The 19,476-nt window shown below is 33.5% G+C and overlaps 1 protein-coding gene across 2 annotated transcripts in view; it reads right to left on the bottom strand.

Moving 5' to 3' along the window:
- The window catches only part of EPHA6 (EPH receptor A6), an 856,224-nt gene that overhangs the window by 798,997 nt on the left and 37,751 nt on the right, over window positions 1-19,476 (bottom strand). For both annotated transcript variants that reach the window (XM_060098637.1, XM_060098638.1), the window contains exon 2: window positions 16,640-16,704. In XM_060098637.1, coding sequence (XP_059954620.1) covers window positions 16,640-16,704 — 65 coding nt within the window. The remainder of the gene's footprint in view (window positions 1-16,639; window positions 16,705-19,476) is intronic.

The raw sequence follows: 19,476 nt of genomic DNA, 5'->3' as shown, positions 1-19,476 counted from the left end.
AGCATATAACTATCAAATATTTTTCACTAATGCATATGTGGTTTACTCTCCTTAGCTTTCCAACTACTCCTTGATGAGTACATACTTGATTATATACTCAGAACATCAGACGTTAACCTTGAAGAAAGAAAGAGACACTGAGCAACAATATTGACTTCATATTGAATCAGCCCACATATTTTACTGTCATATTGTTCTATTTTAAATCATGAGTATACCTTTTATAGCACTATGAAAATTAATACACTGACATGCAGTGGGTTGAATAGTGACCCCCCAAACTTCATGTCCATCTAGAAACTGTAAAAGTGACCTTATTTGAAATAGATGTAATCAAGTTAAGATAAGGTCATAATGAATTAGGGTACACCCAAAATCCAATGACTGGTGTCCTTTTCAGGAAGCCACATGAAGACACAGATACACACAGAGAGAAGACAGCCACTTGAAGATGGGGGCAGAAATGAAGTGATACAGCTAAGGATGTAAGGATTGCTGGCAAACACCAGAAGTTTGGAAGATGCAAAGAAGGACTCTTTCCTAGAGTCTTCAGAGGGAGCTTGACACTGCCAGTGCCTTGATTTCAGACTTCTGACCTCCAGAATTATGAGAGAATAAACTACTATTGTCTTAAGCCACCAGTTTGTGAAAATTTATCACAGCAGCCCTAGGAAACTAGTACATGATATAGTATATATCATGATGTGGTATATAATATTATATATAATAATTCTTGATTGGGCTGTAGTTTTAACTAGTTGGTTACTGAAATTATCTACAAATTACATTTTCTTACATGTATACATAAAGAATCACTGGTCATACAAATTATTTAAGTAATTTATGAATGGGAAAACACTGGGAATAGAAAAATCCTTTGCAACTCTGAGTGATTACTGTGACTCCCCAAATTAGATAAGTGGTGGTAAAAAGGAGGAGGAAATGAAGAAGGCAGGAAGGTATTGCTGAGGTTAAACTATCCTTCTATATTGTTTTCAATGTTAATCTCTATTTTATCCTTAGCATGGCTCCCAATAAAATATTGATATTTGTCACATTATAAATATTAAATAACTATGTAGGCAGAGTTCATTACTTTAATATTAAAAACAGTTTGGACAATGATTATAAAACAATATCTAAAAGCTGCCCTTTGTTTCTAGGCATTGCCCTAGTTAAGGGTTAAATTTCAATTATGTATCATCACTTTCAATAGATGTTTTCCTTCTTTAATAATATTACTTCAAATATTAGTTTCAATATATGTTTTCATTCTTTAGTAATATTTACTTCAAAACACGTAACTGTAGCAATATTAATTTCTTAAAACCCAAGTAATATAAAACCTTATAAAATCATTAGTTTTCATTCATTTTTAGGTTTTGAAGTCTTAAGGTCTTAGAATTAAAAAAATTTTGAATTGAGGGACAAGCTATTTTTGCCTTGAGAACATTCTGGCACTAAGTGGCAGCACTGGCTGGTTCACCATTGAAAACAAAAATTAGTTCATTCTTCCACACTACATTTTGCATGAGCAAAGGGAGAAATTACCAAATCATATAAATTGGGAGGCCAAAACTTGCTGTGGAGATTTATATAACATCATTCACATTGTCAATCAGTGCATTCACAAAATATTTATGAATTCTGGAACTCATTTGGAAAAATTCCGACATAAAGGAAGTCACTGAGCTACACTTTAATTTTAGTTAGCACCCTCCCCCCTTTATTTTGATATTCTCTCTAATATATGCAGCTACATTAGAATTTCTGATTATATTTGTTAGCATCTGCTCAAAGACAAATGACACATTTCTTTTTATGTAGAAGGAAATGGGCTACAGAATAGCATATTTTGAAGGCACTGGGTGCAAACTGCTTTTCTAAATGGAGAATGAGTCTCTGAACAGAAGCTCAGTCCAGAGTTGAGAGTACAGAAAGATGCCCTTAAGATTGAGTAACATCCTCCTTGCTTCCTAGGTGTAAACCTGAAGAGCCAGAAACAAAGGGTAGCTTGACCTCTGTCTTTATTCAGTGTGGTCTGTTGCTAGCACCTACCAAGAACTGCTTGAAAGCAAATGAGTAATGAGTAAATAGCTGCCCTAAGAAGAAATTTGGTGTGTTAATACACACATAGCAAAATCACTACTCATCACTGAGAACCCTGACACACCAAGAGGGCCAGAGTGTGTGTGTATGTGTCTGTGTGTGGGGGGCGGGTTGTACTGACCTGAAACTTAGCATAAAACACATTGGATGGCAATTAGTGTTGATACAAAAACTTTGTTACCAATGTATTGGTATGGGAATGACAATAAAATACATTTCTAAAAATCATACTGTTTTTTGTTATAATAAACTTGTAACATCTATTTGAATGTGATTTTTTTCCTAAAATACCATGAATAATATTGGGAGAAATAACTTTTAATTTGGTGGTAGTTTTTTCATGACTAATAGGATAAAGGACAGAAATATTGTTCACACTTTTAAAAAACTATAATCTTAAATGCCTTTTTGGAAAAGGCTGGTTCTAAAATCTTAAGTAGATGATTTGCACTTAAAAATAATCAAAGTTAATAAATAAATGAAAAATTTACAAAAACCAAAAGGTATATAAAAGATCCTCTATCATGGGCTTTTAATGAACAGTTGCTGGATGGATGGATAAATAGATTAAAAAACAAATTAATGACTATTGAATAAACACTGACAATTCTTTCTGCTCTGAATCACAATTTCTACCATTTGAATTGAGGCAGTCTTTCTTATTTTTTATATCAATCGTAGATAACATCTCTTAGTATCTAATAAAATCAGATTCTGCTTATTCTTATTTCTAATCTCAGGAAGCATATAATAGTATTTTAAGGTATATTTCTACATATATCTAATCTAATATATATGCTAATTTTTTATATTAAGCTCTGGATTCCAGGGGTATTTTGAAGTCATTTTCTACTAACATTTGATCGTTGGGAAAATATCAACACTAAGCCACACTAAATCCTCTTAAAATTACACAATAATACTAATTAATAAAATATGTACTAGAACATAAATAAATAAAATATACATTCAGTAAATGTTCTATTTTAATATTAAAAGAAATATAAACCTATTGTAGAGAATTTTAAAAAATAGAAAATATGAACAAAAACCGAAATCACCATATTCTCATGACCTAGAGTAAAACATTCTTAATAAGTGATTTTATTAATATTTCCTCTCATGTTGTTCCAACATATACATTTTAAAAATAAAGACTAGAAATGTTTTGCTCTTTATTTCACTTAATATTATATAAGGCAATATTCTAATGTTACTGAAGTCAACAGCACACATACAATTTTAATGCAACTCTATCATCCTAGCACGTGATCTTATCCTCAAATTCACCTTAGGATTCAAGGTGTCTGCTGAAGAGCTAGACATCATATCTGCATTCTAGACAGCAAAAGGGAAATGTATTAATCCAAAAGGTTGACCTCTAGTTGACAGAGCTCATTTTAAGCAGCTTTCCTGGAAATTCCACGAAACACCTCCATTTACATCTCATTGGCTAGAATAGTATTCTGGTCACAACTAATAGCAAAATACACTAGAAACTGTAGGGTTTTATAGTTGGATATATCACTTCTTCAAAATCAAGGTTCTGTTAATGAGAGCAAAAAAAAGGAGAATGGATATCGGGTGACAACTAGTAGTTTAGTCCATTCACCTAAAGTCCATTTCTTCCTCTTCCCAGGATAACTTAAATTTTCCACCTCCCTTGTAGTTAGGTGTAGTAATGTGAATGTGTTGTAGCCAGTAAGATATAAGAAGTACTGTGTCCCACTTCTGAAATTTTGAGGAGGACAGCTACCCTTTCCATACAAGGAGGAGGAAAAACTCACTTTAAACTATTACAAAAGTGAGAATAATATTCTTTTATGTTTGAATTATCACACATTTAATGTTTATTTGTAATTTGGTTAACATTACCTGAACTAATATTAGAGTGACCATACAATTTATCATCCAAATGAGGACCACTTTTAAAAATAAATGGGGCACAATTAATAATTATTATATGACAACAGAAAAAAAAACAGGACTATTCCAGGCCAACCAGGGCTTATGGTCATCCAAATAATTAATACAGTGTTTATAGACAGAAAGAATAAAAATAACTATAATACGTTTGCTATACCTATTTATTTACTTTAAGATTTACAATGTGGGGCTTCCCTGGTGGCGCAGTGGTTAAGAATCTGCCTGCCGATGCAGGGGACATGGGTTCATGCCCTGGTCCGGGAAGGTCCCACATGCCACGGAGCGGCTAGGCCCGTGAGTCATGGCCACTGAGCCTGCACATCCGGAGCCTGTGCTCCACAACGGGAGAGGCCACAACAGTGAGAGGCCCGCGTACCGCAAAAAAAAAAAAAAAAAAAAAAAAAAAAGATTTACAATGTGGGTATTTCTTAGAGCAATTCTTAATAGGAACCATGAAAAAATCCTCCTAGTGTGCATCAGAAAGCACTACATTTAAGTTAAGCAGATAATTTGATTAAGTGAATAACATTATTAAATTGAGATATCTAAATCAATAATACAGATTTAATTTTACCTCTCCAAATGTGGTCTGCATATATATAGATGTGCATCTATGTATATACGTGTGTGTGTCTGTATTTTTTATATATTTTAAATCCTAGATTCATTCTCTTATTTAAAGACTTTTTTAATTTCATTGAAATATTTGGTATACATTGCTACCTAATTATGGGGGAGATGAAGACTAAGTTAAGCATCACATTTATGAGCACAACAGGGTTTTTTTGCTAAAATAAAGTCAATCCACTTGAAGAACCTATTTTGCTTACTATGGTACATTAGTTCAAAATACTAATTGCATGGAATTCAGAGTACAAAACCTATTTAACATTTAATGCTGACCTATGCTTTTTGAAAGCTTGACTGGTTAGTATAAATTCTCTAAAATTTTCAGTCCATCTATCAACCATTAAAAATCCATATGGTCTATTTTTTATTCTCATCTTAATAACAAGGTGCAGTACTAATAACTGTCTGGGGTTAATATTTCCCAGATGTGATTCAGTTCATCCACTGCTCTAAACCAGTCATTAATTCTTTGAAAGTGTATTATGTCTTGATAAGTGTTGCTTAAATAGCTTATAAGCTCTTTTATAGTCTTTTTATTTCGTAGGTAAATATCTTTCCCACTCACCTTTCAATTTCAATTTTAGTGAGAAAATTGATAATGAGAAAATGAATGGATTCTCTAAAATACAAAAATGAGAGTAAACATATACACTTTTCTACCCGTACTCTAAACCAATCCTGAATAAGAAAAGGGTTCCATTTTCACAATTATTTAGTATTTTTGTCACATCTGATTATGCCCAAAGTTAATAACAAACTGTTCCAGCTCCAATGAGATTTGCAGAATACAGCCTTTAACCAATATGTATGTAGAATAATTTGTTACTTGTACATCTATTTAGCTATCCAACCAACTTTTACTGAACATCTGTCATATGGTAGTCACTAACTCAAAATGACACACCCAATCCATTCCTCCAACAGTTTAAAATCTAGTAAGAGACAGACATTTAAATATTGTGAGATAAACACTGTGATATGCACTGAGTTCCTGGTGTCCCCCAAGAAAGATTCTTAATTCAATCTTTGACAGTATAAGTTTTCCCAGAAAAGAATGAAAATTGTCTTTACAAAAAAAAAAAGTAAGAGAAAGCCAGAGAAGGTGGGGATTGGTAAGAGAACTTTCCAGATAAACTCAACAGCACTGTCTTATATCCAGAGAAAAGAGGAAGCAAGTTACTAACATGGAAGAAATTATCAACACAAAAGTCTCTTTAGTAAAAGGTAGAAGGTGGAGTGGATGAAGATAAAAATGGAGAGGCAGCTATGGGTCACAGGTTAAATGATATAGGTAAGGAAAGCAGGGGTTAGGTAGGGTAGAGACAGGATCAGATCTTCACTTTAGAAGATCAGTTCTGGCAACAAATGAAGGATGGATTGGAAAGGTTGGTGGAAGGGGCCAGAGAAGACCCAAAGCAAGTGGACAATTTAAAACACAACCATGGTAATTTGGAGAAGAATGATGAGGACCCAGATTGATGCACTGATGATAAAGACTGATTTGAAAGAGCTTTAGGAGGTAGAATCAGCAGGACTTGGTGACTGGTTATGGGGCATAAGAGTAAGTCAATCACTTAAAATACAAACAAATTTATAAAAATCCCTGGCCTACTATATTTCATTTAGTTGTTAAGTATTTCACTAATAATCCTTTAGGGTTTCATGAGAGAATTTAACTTTGTATGTGCTTACTTTGGATTGAGTATAGACTCTTTCATTTATAAATGAAATGGTTTATAAATATTTGAAATGACTATAGTTAAAATAATTAGAACTTTCTGATAAAACCAGAATCTTAGCTTAGAATATACAATTTGGGAGTTCATTTTAAAAGGACAACTGGAAACTTCTCTCAGAAGTAGGAGACAAAGTTAAAGTTTCATGAGTAACAATGCAAAAAATAGAATAAAGAAAAGACTATATTATGTAAATCAAGGGTAATGGCTTAAAGTAACCCATATCTTTAAAAATAGATATGTTTACAAGAAGACACCTTCCAGACTATACATTAAAGAACAGTGGAGGGCTTCCCAGGTGGCGTAGTGGTTGACAGTCCACCTGCCGATGCAGGGGACACGGGTTCGTGCCCCGGTCTGGGAAGATCCCACATGCTGCGGAGTGGCTGGGCCCATGAGCCATGGCCGCTGAGCCTGCACGTCCGGAGCCTATGCTCCACAACGGGAGAGGCCACAACAGTGAGAGGCCCGTGTACCGCAAAAAAAAAAAAAAAAAAAAAAAAAAAAAAGGAACAGTGGAGATACTGGAAAATGAATAGCATACGTACTTATTTTTCAGCTTCCCTGAGAATATACGCTAAGTACATATTCACAGATGTCAGTAAATACTTTCAATTCTGATTTCCTAATTCATTGTTATCTGCTTTTCTCTTACTTCTCTTCCTTACCACAGAATTAATTTCATCATTATCCAATACATGTTCTTTCAACCAGTGAAAAATAAGGCAGAAAGCCATTTACTTACGTATTTACTTGTAGGGTTTGCTATACAAGAAGGAATATTCTGAGATACTGCAGAGAGAAGTGTCACATCTCATAGTTGCTCAGGTATTAAATATTTAAAAATTTATGGGTTCTAATAAACTATGTATATTTATTCACCTGTTTCCCTGATTGCCCACATGCAGGGGAGATCATTTACCCATGCAAGATTTGATAAAAGAAGGCCTATAATATGGGGAGGGGGAAGGGTAAACTGTGACAAACTGAGAGAATGGCATGGACATATATACACTACCAAACGTAAAATAGCTAGCTAGCGGGAAGCAGCCGCATAGCACAGGGAGATCAGCTCGGTGCTTTGTGACCACCTAGAGGGGTGGGATAGGGAGGGTGGGAGGGAGGGAGACACAAGAGGGAAGAGATATGGGAACATATGTATAACTGATTCACTTTGTTATAAAGCAGAAAGTAACACACCATTGTAAATCAATTATACTCCAATAAAGATCTTAAAAAAAAAAAAAGAAGGCCTATAGCTCTGGATGATTCATGTTGCTGTATTATCCTCAAGGAGTTCTAACTTCCATGGCTCTTCACGTTTCCTGGTCAAACTCAATATAGTGCCATCTCCTATTTTTTCTCCTGTCGTCATTGTAGTCATCATCATCATCGTCATCATGATCAAGTTTACAATCTACCTTTACAATTTGGTAGGTCATGCAAAGGGAATTTATTTTTAAAATATTAAAGATCTGCACCTGGAGATTTAGCAGTAACCTGGTCAGCTCCGGAAGTACGGACTACCCCACTCTACATTTTCTCATGTTTTTTCTCTGCATGTGCTATGTTCTCCATTCTCTTACTACTGACTGGTTGCCCTTCAACTACTGTTTTGTTTTGTTTTGTTTTCTGTTCTCTTAGAACTTTTACTTGCACGTGATTCTGGTTTATCAGAGCCCCTCTGCTCTACTCCTTTTCTATGCATGAATCTTTCAGTGAATCTTTATGGCAGAAGTTTCTGATTGCCATTTCCATTCAGCTCTGAACTTAGAAATCCTAAATTCCTAAAAAGGAATGTGATTGCTTTAGCCATTTATGGAAATCATATGTGAGAGATGACAGGTAGCTGATTAGCCAATTAATTGGCTGTCTTTCAACCAGGTGTCTACCTTTGTCTCATTAAGTTATGGTTGAAGGAATAGGGCATCTGGGCACTAACCATAGTGGAAATCCCTCAACAAGCCTCTTGGTCAATTTACTTTAGAAGATGGTGTGAGAAGGACAAGCTCTAACATTTCTCTAATTGTGTTCTCTAATTTCTATAACATTTCTAATATACTTATTTCGACAAGGATGTTTTGGGTTTTGTGTTGGACTACTCTATATTTTACCCTTTAGCTTACAGTCAATAACAGACATGTATAAAGACATATTTATTAAAAATGAGACACGAAAGAACAGACTCAGAAGAAATACACTAGAGGAATATTTCTTTAGTTCTTTTCTAAGAGAAAAAAAATATGTAAACAATCTAAACATGCACCAAATATTGTTATGCCACTAACTAAACAACTGTACTTAATAATTAACCATTCTTAGCTTTGGGATATCCTTTGGTCTTCAAAGATGAATTAATATGTTTTTAGCACTTCTCAGTAACCACGTATCTTTTGACACAAAATCTGGATCATTGTAATAACACTGTAACTAGATTAAGACTGCACTTGAGCGAATGTATAGATTATTTTACACTCTCCATAGCACCAATCACAGTGTTGAAAATCAATCCATGTTACGCTGAGTCACTAACAATCCTGGTTTTGGAATTGAGATGACGCTGGCTTTAGTACCAGCTAAATGTCACCACACACTTGGGCAGGTGATGTAACTTTTCTCAGGTTCAGCTTTTTCATTTGTAAAATGATGATGCTAATAATACTTACTTCACATAGGCATTATTAGGATTAAATGAAAAATATATAAAATGTTTAAGCACAGTTTTTATTGCAGACCCATGACATTAACAATTTGAATGTTTGGGGTTAGAAACTTACAGTAGGTCTCCTGTGAAGCCAAGATATGTGGAACTAAATTTCTATAAGCTCCTGGGACTGTCATGGTCTACTACTCAAACTGCACACCATGGGCAACTCTGATGTCTCCCTTTATTGAAAGAATAGCAGCAGTAATGTCATGTAATCAAAGGCATAAAAGCTTGATTCATTTTTTAGATTAAATGGACTTGAAAATAAAGCCAACTGCTACCAGTAGTGATTGAGGTGATGAGAAAGTGAAAAATTCAGACAGTTCATTGAATAAAAACAGAAGGTAGAGAAAATTAAGTACAATCATAATTTGTGAAACTTTTTAAGCAAATGTTTCAGCCACTTATATACTATACAATGTTGCTAACAGTAGTAAATGTAAAAGAACCACTTTGAAATATGCCAGAGCACTCGGCTCTTCTTAACAAGGTCTGTCCTAAGGAAAAAGTACTTTACCAGAGCCCTACCTGCCTGCTGGGGTTTTGACAGAGCCTAATCTACTTGAGGAAAGGAAAATACCCAGCTCTATCCAGCTGTAGGCTTCCATGTAGGAGGAGGGAGATACCTAACTTAAGCTCCCTCTAGCCATCCTGTCCACCTAAGGGGGAAAAAGGAAATTGAGAAGCCCTGGTAAAGTTCACAGTCCAGGGGTACAGGCTCACCAAAAGCCTTAGACTTAATTATAGGACTATAAAACACTTTCTCTCCCCCCACAGCTTACCACTGTATTACTAAAGGCCTATTTACCTCAGTTCCTTTTATCCACACATCATGTCCACCTTCCAATTAAAAATTACAAGATGTAATAACAGTCAAAAAACACTGTTTAAAGAGAAGAAGCATCAGAACCAGAGTCAGATATGTCAGGAATATTGGAATTATCAGACCAGGGATTTTTTAATTTGCTAAAGGCTTCAATGGATAACTTGGACAACATGTAAGAAGACGTATGAAAAGAGATGGAAATCCTAAGAACGAATCAAAAAGTAATGCTAGAGATCAAGAACAATGTAATGGAAAATGAAGAATGCCTCTGATGGGCTCATTAACAGACTGGACATAACTAAGGCAAGAACCTCTGAGTTTGGGGATAGGACAATAGAAACGTTCAAAACTGAAAAGCAATTTCTTTCAAATGTGAAACAATATGATTGAAATTAATATGACAGATATTTAGAAAACTACCACATATGTTGTGAAGTTTCTCAGAAGGAAAACTATCTAGATATCAGTTTTGAAAACAATAACTGACACATCTATTTTTAACAGAAATTATAACCTTATAAATATTTTCAGAATTCAAACACATACATGTAGTTTTGGATAATTTCTATGTATTACAAAATGAATAAAAATGCAGCACTAAAATAAGCTACTATGATAAATTGGTTCTTACTATATGAAATACAGAAATTAACTATCAGTATTAGTAGGTATTCTATTCTCTATCATAAACACATTCTACTTTGATTTTTCAACTTTGGAACAATGATATTAGGAAATAATGGGCTCTGACATATGGAATAAAGTAGCTGTCTACACAGTTTAATTGCAATATAAGCCTCTTTTATTATAAAAATCATTAGTTTTTTCATTATAAGAATCAATAATGACTGAATTGTTAGGTTCACTCATAACTTTTATTTAGGCATGAATGACTTGTATCCCTTTTTTCTATCTCAGGGTAAATTTCGTAACACTAATTCACTATATTTAACAGGTAAGATCATATACCCTGTATGATCTTGCATTATTCAAACCCTAATGATCATCTAAGTTGATAGGGTGCTTAAAAATCAAGTTTTTTCATCAACATTAAGTATGTATAATTTTAGGTATAAATTAAACAATATTTTATGGACTTATTATTATTATGAAATTCTATGCTTTAACTAACAGGTTTTATTCAGGTATAAGTACCTTTAAAAACCAGCATGTGGCTACCCAAATAAGTCACTTATCTTTTCAATTACAGTATTAAATTAAAAAGCCACATGGCTATTAAATTTTAAGAAGTATCAAATATAACTACTAAAGCTCAAAGGAAACAATATAAGTTTTTAATCATGGAATCCAATTTTTATATTATGAAAAGTCTTTTATTTTTCTGGTTAACAGCAATTACTTTTTATTAGTCAGAGTTAATACTGAGCCAAGATGCCCCAATATGACAACCCCCCACGGTTGTGTGGCACTGAATAGGGACTGATATGTAAAGGGTATTAAGGATTTTGAATGTCACATTTAACTTACAGGCCCTCTTACTGTATTCTCTTTCATGTACAATGTTATATATTGGCTAAAAATAAATTGAATAAATAAAAATATCAAAGAAAAGGAGTAAACATGAGTGTTAATTGTGTCAAGAAAATTTATATAATTTTTTTCATACATTTTCAGATTATGAGAACAAACTCAGGAGATATATATTTTTTAATTGCTTCTTTTGTACAAAGTTATTGCCTGGGCCATGTCTTTCATGTTTCTTTTTTTCTCATTAGCATTAAAATAGCATGAATTCTTAAAGATTAGCTGCTTCCTTCCCAGGAGATTTTCAAAACTGAAATATGTCCTTCAGTTTTGCACAGAGTAAGATTTCGTATTAACCAATTATTAGTTACTAATAGCAAATAGAAAATCCAGGGCATATGCCTATACTTAACGTTTGTGAAAACACTTTTAGAGTATTCACATAACTTCTATAGTGCTATGCAAAAATTTTTATTGACGCAGCATTCTTTCATTGATTATCATGGCACTCTGTTAGCTACTCCACGAGATCATCATAATTTTATTACCTTAGTGTAGTACATAGACAGATAAAGGATAGAAGGGACACTTACAGGATAAAGTTCTTAACAGTTTTGAATTATGTAGATATAAAATTCTTGACATTAGACAGTGAGAGCACAGCGTTAAGAATTACAACCACTGGTTCCCAATCACTGAAGTATTCATTCTTTTCTAAAACCAAGCTCCATACTCTATACAAATATAATTATTCAACTTCACTCTGTTCTCAACATATCAATAAGAACACCTATATTTTGAACATCCTTTGCTAACAATTTTCCAAGGTGTCTTTCATTTCCAAGGGTTTATGTTATTGTCTTAAACAAAAGAAAGCTTCAATAATTTTTTATTGTTTAAGCAAATCCAGAAAGTACTTCTACTTACAGGGGCTGAGATACACACTATATAAATCAACTAAGACACTGAAATTCTAAGTCTCCTACAGTACAGCTTAGCCTATAATCGTAGCCTTATTTCCCACCACATCCCTTCTCTTCAGCCACACAAATTATTCTCAACGTCCCTAAAACTTAATGCATACATTTAAGAATTCGGTGCCTGTCTTCAAGCCACTCTCTTTTCCTAAAAGGTGCCTTCTACCCTCTCTTCCAGCCCATATGTGATTCCTCAGATTATAAGAAAGAGCTGATGGGTCACATCCTACTACCAATCTTCCTCAAGCAGAATTCATCCTTCCCTTTATTATTCTTTCACAAAACATTACTCGAAACTACCTGAAGATACTCTCTCTGGCCTTATGATTGTGTAGACCTATTTCCAAACTGCAAAAGAGTACATGGAACAAGAGAAACGTGTTAAATTGAATTCTGGACATGACTTTTAAAAACAGAAAGTGTATTTTTGATGTTGGCAAAAATGAGTTGACAAGCAAGCAAGAAAATAAATATATTTTCTTTTAATTGTTGCAAGCCTAAAATGTCATTTGCTCAAAACTATTCATCTATTTTCCATATTTGCTAACCAGAGGTGCTTATGTTATATTCAAATAATCAGTAATGGTTTTGTTTACAGGCACATCATGAATGCCTACTCTTGTAATTACATCAGCATGTTACTAAGGGTGGAATAGGTATTTTTAGTAAAAAAAAAAAAAAAAAAAACTCAACAAAAATTAAAACCACTATGAATTAATTTACTAAAGCATATATTTTATATGATTCATAATATAAATCATACATTATATGATTTCAAAAATATCTCTTAGTTCAATTCTTTATGGAAAAAAATTTTATTGGTTTGAAAGTTACTCCTAGGAAATACTTTATTCAGAGAAACACCAAATATATATTATACCATAAGATTGTCAAATATATCATCTATTGTCTTTTCTACCCATGACATATTTGTAAAAACAACTGAAGTAGTGTCTCTGAGAAAAGGCAACTTTAGTTAAAATGGCCATTCAAATTAGCATGGCTCAAAAAACCTGAGAACCTTAAAAAATTACACAATGTCAAATATATTTAATTATAATTTTAATACACAGATATAAATGGTAGTTTAAATGTTATACACTGATTTACAGTTCCTATAGATTTTAAATTATTTAACCAATTATGATGTCTAGATGATTTTCATTCTTGCCATTTTTAGAAGACTGTTTTCAAAGTTTTTCTATCCTTACTAATTATTTCCTTACTTGTTTTAAACTACAAATAGCACTAAGTAAAGCTCTATTCCTGTCCGTAATCTATCCTCTTCATTAAAAGAGAAATTTAAGTTGTATGTTTTCTTTAAAATTTACTTACGTCATCTATCCAGTTTATTGTTTCCCTTGGTTCACCTCTGTTTTATCTAATTCATGAAGCTTTATCCATATCTATTATAAAATATGTCCATGTGCTCCTATTTTCAAGTATTCCTACTGCTGACACTTGCCATATATGCATTATTATTTGGGGGGATAATCTAAAAGTCAAATAGCCTATTCCAAGGTAATTGAGTATTCAATTTACTTTTGAATGTCTGAATCCATGTGTTATTGTTCCCTCTGTAGTCTATACGTATTGCTCATTGCCCTTTATCTTTACATGGTAGAATCTTCAAAGAAATAAAAAGCACCTACTGTGAAATACATGTGAAGATTAAAATATGTTTGGCTTAGAAATTCTGCTGCATTATTTCCTTGCTCTGTGACCATGAAGAAGTTATTTAATATACCTGAAGTTCAATTTTCACATCTTTCAATAAGGAAAATTTATACTTGATTTCTAGGACCCATGTGAGTAAAGTGCTTTGAACAAACCCTAGCATATGGTAAATGCTCAATGAATTTTTAACCATCTTTTCCTTTTCTACCTTATTCTATCATATTTATTTTCTACTGTAGTCTCCTTCCCTGCTTCTTTCTCTTTCCTCTTGTTCATTCTTGGCTGGTGCCCAAAATGTATATCTCAGTTTAGTAGTATGTTTATCAAGGGGAGAAAAAAATATGAATCAATTATGCAAACAGCACACATAAGTAATTGCCTTTTCATAAAGTTTCCAATGTTCCTCTCTGTTAGTGTACCATAATACGTATACAGGTATTAGAGTCAGAAATAATTTAGTTTGAATTGGAATCCGTCACTCACTGTTTGGCCTATAACTTCTTGGTAAATTTTGTTCCTTACCGTCTTTAAAACTGGGTTTCTCCAACAGGGAAAGAGAACTAAGACATACCTCAGAGGGCAATTGTGAAAAAAAAGGATAAAATTCTTAGTGCAGTGTCTGGAAAATAGAAAACTATGAGGTAAGCATCACTTTTCAAACAATTCTGCCCTCTCTCTATAATAAATCAGAAGTAGAAAAATTCCCCATTTCATAACACCTATGACAAAATCATTACAAGAACAATAGCAGTAAGTTTATTTGTAACTCTGTAAGTCCCTGTGTCTCCTGGTTACCAGTTTGCTTTAAGAAATGCAGCCTGGGCCTCCCTGGTGGCGCAGTGGTTGAGAGTCCGCCTGCCGATGCAGGGGACACGGGTTCGTGCCCCGATCCCGGAGGATCCCACATGCCGCGGAGCGGCTGGGCCCGCGAGCCATGGCCGCGGGGCCTGTGTGTCCGGAGCCTGTGCTCCGCAACGGGAGAGGCCACAGCAGTGAGAGGCCCGCGTACAGCAAAAAAAAAAAAAAAAAAAAAGAAATGCAGCCTGATCAAGCCAAACACAATCACTAGAACAGAGCACAACTCCTGTTCCTCACGTGATCCTTTGGCTATGACAAGATGAGGTCAGTGATAGTATGACTGCTAATATTTTTGTCATTTTTTTTCCAGAAAATGAAAAAGTGGGGCTTGTAAACTACTTAATATTTGTAAGTTCTTATAAGTTACTTCATATACTGAGAAAACGAGATATGCATATATCTTGAAAGGGTATTCCGAAAAAGAAGTTTCATTCACTTCTTGAAAGTAACTGTGATAAACATAACACACTTAACACACTCAACGAATACTGATGCTTATTCATTTTAATGAAAATAAGATAATGAAGGTAAAAGCATAATCTTAGTTTAAAAGATACATTCTCAGAAATGGTTTGACGAGTGCTCTGTAAGAATAAAATGTAAATTTCAGAAAAAATAAAGCCATAGTCTATAAACAGACAAATAGAAATAAATAAATAACCTGTTAAAGACAGAAAGATTAAACTCTTCATAGGAATTTTTAGTTGAAAATACACATTTAATGAATAACTGTTGAATAACTGCCGATATAAAGGTCAAATTGAAACAGCATTGCTGGAATGATTCTAAAAATATAAAACAATTTTGGGTCAACCAACTTATTTCAGATTTAAATTTGTAGATGTAACAGAAAAAGCAATGTAAAACAGTATCAAGGAAGAATGTGATGAATGAGAAAAATACATTTCTAAAAAAAGGAAGAAAAGCTAACCAAAGTATATCTGAAAGCAGCTGACTACCTCCATTATTGAAGATTTGTTTAAATAGACAAAATCTAGGTAAAAAGCATCACAAACCACCCTTTCTACTTTAGCTTGAAATGAAAAAAAATAGTAGGAATACACTGACTGTGAAAATGATGCAAAATATATCAAAACATATAAAAAGTCAAGTACAACCATAGCCAAAATGGTGTCAGTACCTGGAAAAGTGTACTTAGTAAATTATACATTCTTATAAGCCTTTCAAAAGCAACTACACTCAGCTAACAAAAGCCTGATCATAATGTATCTTTTTGCCAAGTTCAAAAGACACATACTGCTTTAGCTGACTCATATTTTCTAATGAATACCAAATTGTTAGTATCTGGAAAATACACTTATGCTATGATAATCTAAAGTTTGTTTATGTACAAATACTCAGTGAGGTTACCAAATTTAACAAGCATATACCCAGAAAATAAAAGTGTCTTGAACATAAAATTTTATTTCTAAAGAAAATATTTATATGATAGCTATTCTGATACTACTATGTATAAACACTATATTAAAGAACAATTACTAATTTAGAAGAAAGCAAATAATTTTATACATCATTCCCATTGGTTAGCAGTTCTAATTGCATTTTAATCTTTCCTATGTAATTTAATTTATACACTAAAATTCATACTTAATACAGCCAAAACCACACTGTTTTTCTTTCTTGAACTATTATAACAGACCCTAAAAACCTAACAAGAAAAACAATTTTAAAAGATATTTAAACTTACCCCATTTAATGGATATGTTTTCCATCCTAGCTCTCCCAGTACAGTTGTTGTATCAAGCAACACAACTGGAATTAAACGAAACAAAAAAACTTGCATGAACTTCTCAATTGACATAAGAATGAATCAGCTATTTAAATCATTAATGTCAACGACCTTTAGTATTATTCATCGTATTAGCTTTAATAAGTTAAATTACTTTAAAATTATTTGTAGGTACTAAATCTTAATATATAATACTTAATAATGTTGAGTAAATATAAAATATATAAGGTGGTTATAAATTAATTTTAAAATAGTGTGGTGTTTAACATGCTAAATGAAATAGATGACTGAGTAACAGTACTAACAAAGTCATTTTTAATAGCTGACTTCTAAAATTGATGAATGTTGGAGGGGTTAATCAAGAGGATATGACCACCAGATGACTCATAAGCTGGACCTGAGCAATGGGTGGGAGGTTCCTCAGCTCCTCCCCTGTCCTTAGAACTATGCTCTGCCTATCATTCCCACAGTGATAGCTGTTCCAATGACAGAGCCCTGAGAGAATAAGGTGCTACCGAAACCATCTGGATGGTATACGTGACTGAACCCAGTTGAAGTCTCTAAGCCTCTGGTGGTCAAGTGCAGAGATCTACTCGTCTGACAGCCGCCCAAGACAAGCCTTGTGCATAAGCTCCCTTGCTTATTAAACCTGCCACCTACCAATCCGGAGTGATCTGTTTCTTTGTTCTCTTTCCTTGTCCTGCATGAGTATAGGGTCACTTTACAAACCAACAATGAAATAATCACCTTTGCTTTTCCCCCCATTTTCATATATAGTCTTTTTTATACCACATTAAAGAAAGAAAAACTTTTAAAGCAGGCCTGCCTGTATATTTTCTTTGTGTGTTATTAACTGCCCTTATATATGATTGGCAAGGTACGGAAACAACTCATTTTGAAGAAATCTATATTTTTAAAGTGTAGATTACATTATTATTGTATGTGTTAGTATACTTATTGCTAAAGAAGGCAAAAGCAAAAATAAAAACCATGCACCTTTTTCCCTGACCAAATGTAACTCATAATCTGGTTGAGAAGACATGCAAACAAATAATCATGACATACTCTGTTAAATTCTAAAATTGAAAACTATATAATAGCTTAGCAATTAAGTTAGGCTAAGGCTGGTAGGGCAGGTCTGGGACAATTTCATAAAGAAAATGCAATTTGGGCTGGGCTAGGATGAGGGGGTCTTTAATCAGATGTGACGAGAAACAAATTTATTTTAGAATACCTTCTATAAAGTAACTGAGCTATGACTAAATCAGTTCTCAGTTGCTGGAATGGGGAGTAGGAGTGGAGATTATTTGGGGGAACTAGGAGGATAGAAATGAGGCCAGAAAGATAGATAGAGATCAACAGGAGAGGATTTTTGTAGTGTTTCCAGCAGGTTAATGTGTATGGCCCATGTTTCAGCAGATTTTAATTTTAACTATTACCTTCAAGGCCCCCAGATGCCAGTCATGGACTGAACTCTGAGAAACAATCCTTTGGTATCTCATCATGAGTTTTAGTTCTTCATCTAGTTAAAAAAGTGGAGGGGTTTTTGTAGTTTTTAAAAAATGTCACTGGAAGTCTGTTACTTGGCATCTGCTGTTTAGTGTCTATAGCAAGGATTCGGTGGGTTTTCTTATTTGACTGTGATACATTTTATTGATTTTTAGTATGAAACCATGCTTAAATTTCTTGGATAAACTCTACATACTCATTGCAGATTATTCTTCCAGTATATTCACTAAGCATACATTTGTAAAATTGAGCCATAATTCTTTAATTTTTATTATGCAAAATTCTCAAAAATAATTTAAAATGTGGAGAAAACAGCACAATGAACCCTCATTGTACTAATCACTCGGCCTCAATAATTACAAACCTATAGCCAATCTTATTTCATCTATAAATGTTTACCTACTCTCACTGCAAGATTTCTTTGAAGCAAATTCCAGTATCATATGATTTCATCTGTAAAAATTTCAATATGTATATCCAAGATGAAGACTCCTCTTAATATAACTACAATAACAATTCACTACTATAAATAGTATGTATTACTTAATGTCATCAAATATCCAGTCATTATTTAATGTTCCTATGGTCTCAACTTATTTTAACAGAAAGTCAAGATCCAAATAGGTTCTATACATTATGGTGAGGTCTTTTTTTTTCTTTTTTAATCTATAGGTTCCCCCATTTTCTTTTTTTAAAGTTAGGTTTATTGAGGTATGATTTACTTACAACAAAATTCACCTTTTTTAAACGTACATTTCTAGGGATTGTGACAAACTCCTACTTCCATGTAACCCCCACTACAATCAAGCTATAGAATATTTCCATCACCACCAAAATTTCCCTTCTGATCCTTTATGATGAATCCTTTCCCCACCCCAGCCCCGAGCAACCATTAATCTGACTTATGTCACTATGGCTTTGCCTTTCCCATAATGTCAAATGAATGAAATTATACAGTATGAAACTTTTTGAGCCTGGTTTCTTTCACTCAGCATAATGCATTTGAGATTCATCTATGTTGCTATGTGTATCTATATGGACAACTGAACACTCAGTTGCTTTTTACTGCTGAAAAGTATTCTATTGCATGGAATTCCCTAGCTGATGAACTTTCATATACAGATTTTTATGTGAACATATGCTTTCATTTCTCCATGGTAAATAGTGATTACTGGGTTATATAAAGAATGTTAATTCTTCAAGACTGTAAAACTGTTTTCCAAAATGGCTGTAAAGCTTTACTTTCCCATTAGCAGAATGTCTGGTTTTCCAGTTGTTCCACATTC

This window comes from Mesoplodon densirostris, chromosome 5, assembly GCF_025265405.1.
Source record: "Mesoplodon densirostris isolate mMesDen1 chromosome 5, mMesDen1 primary haplotype, whole genome shotgun sequence".
Classification (NCBI taxonomy): domain Eukaryota; kingdom Metazoa; phylum Chordata; class Mammalia; order Artiodactyla; family Ziphiidae; genus Mesoplodon; species Mesoplodon densirostris.
Note: the sequence above shows the minus strand (reverse complement) of the source record. Positions and strands in the feature narration are given on the sequence as shown.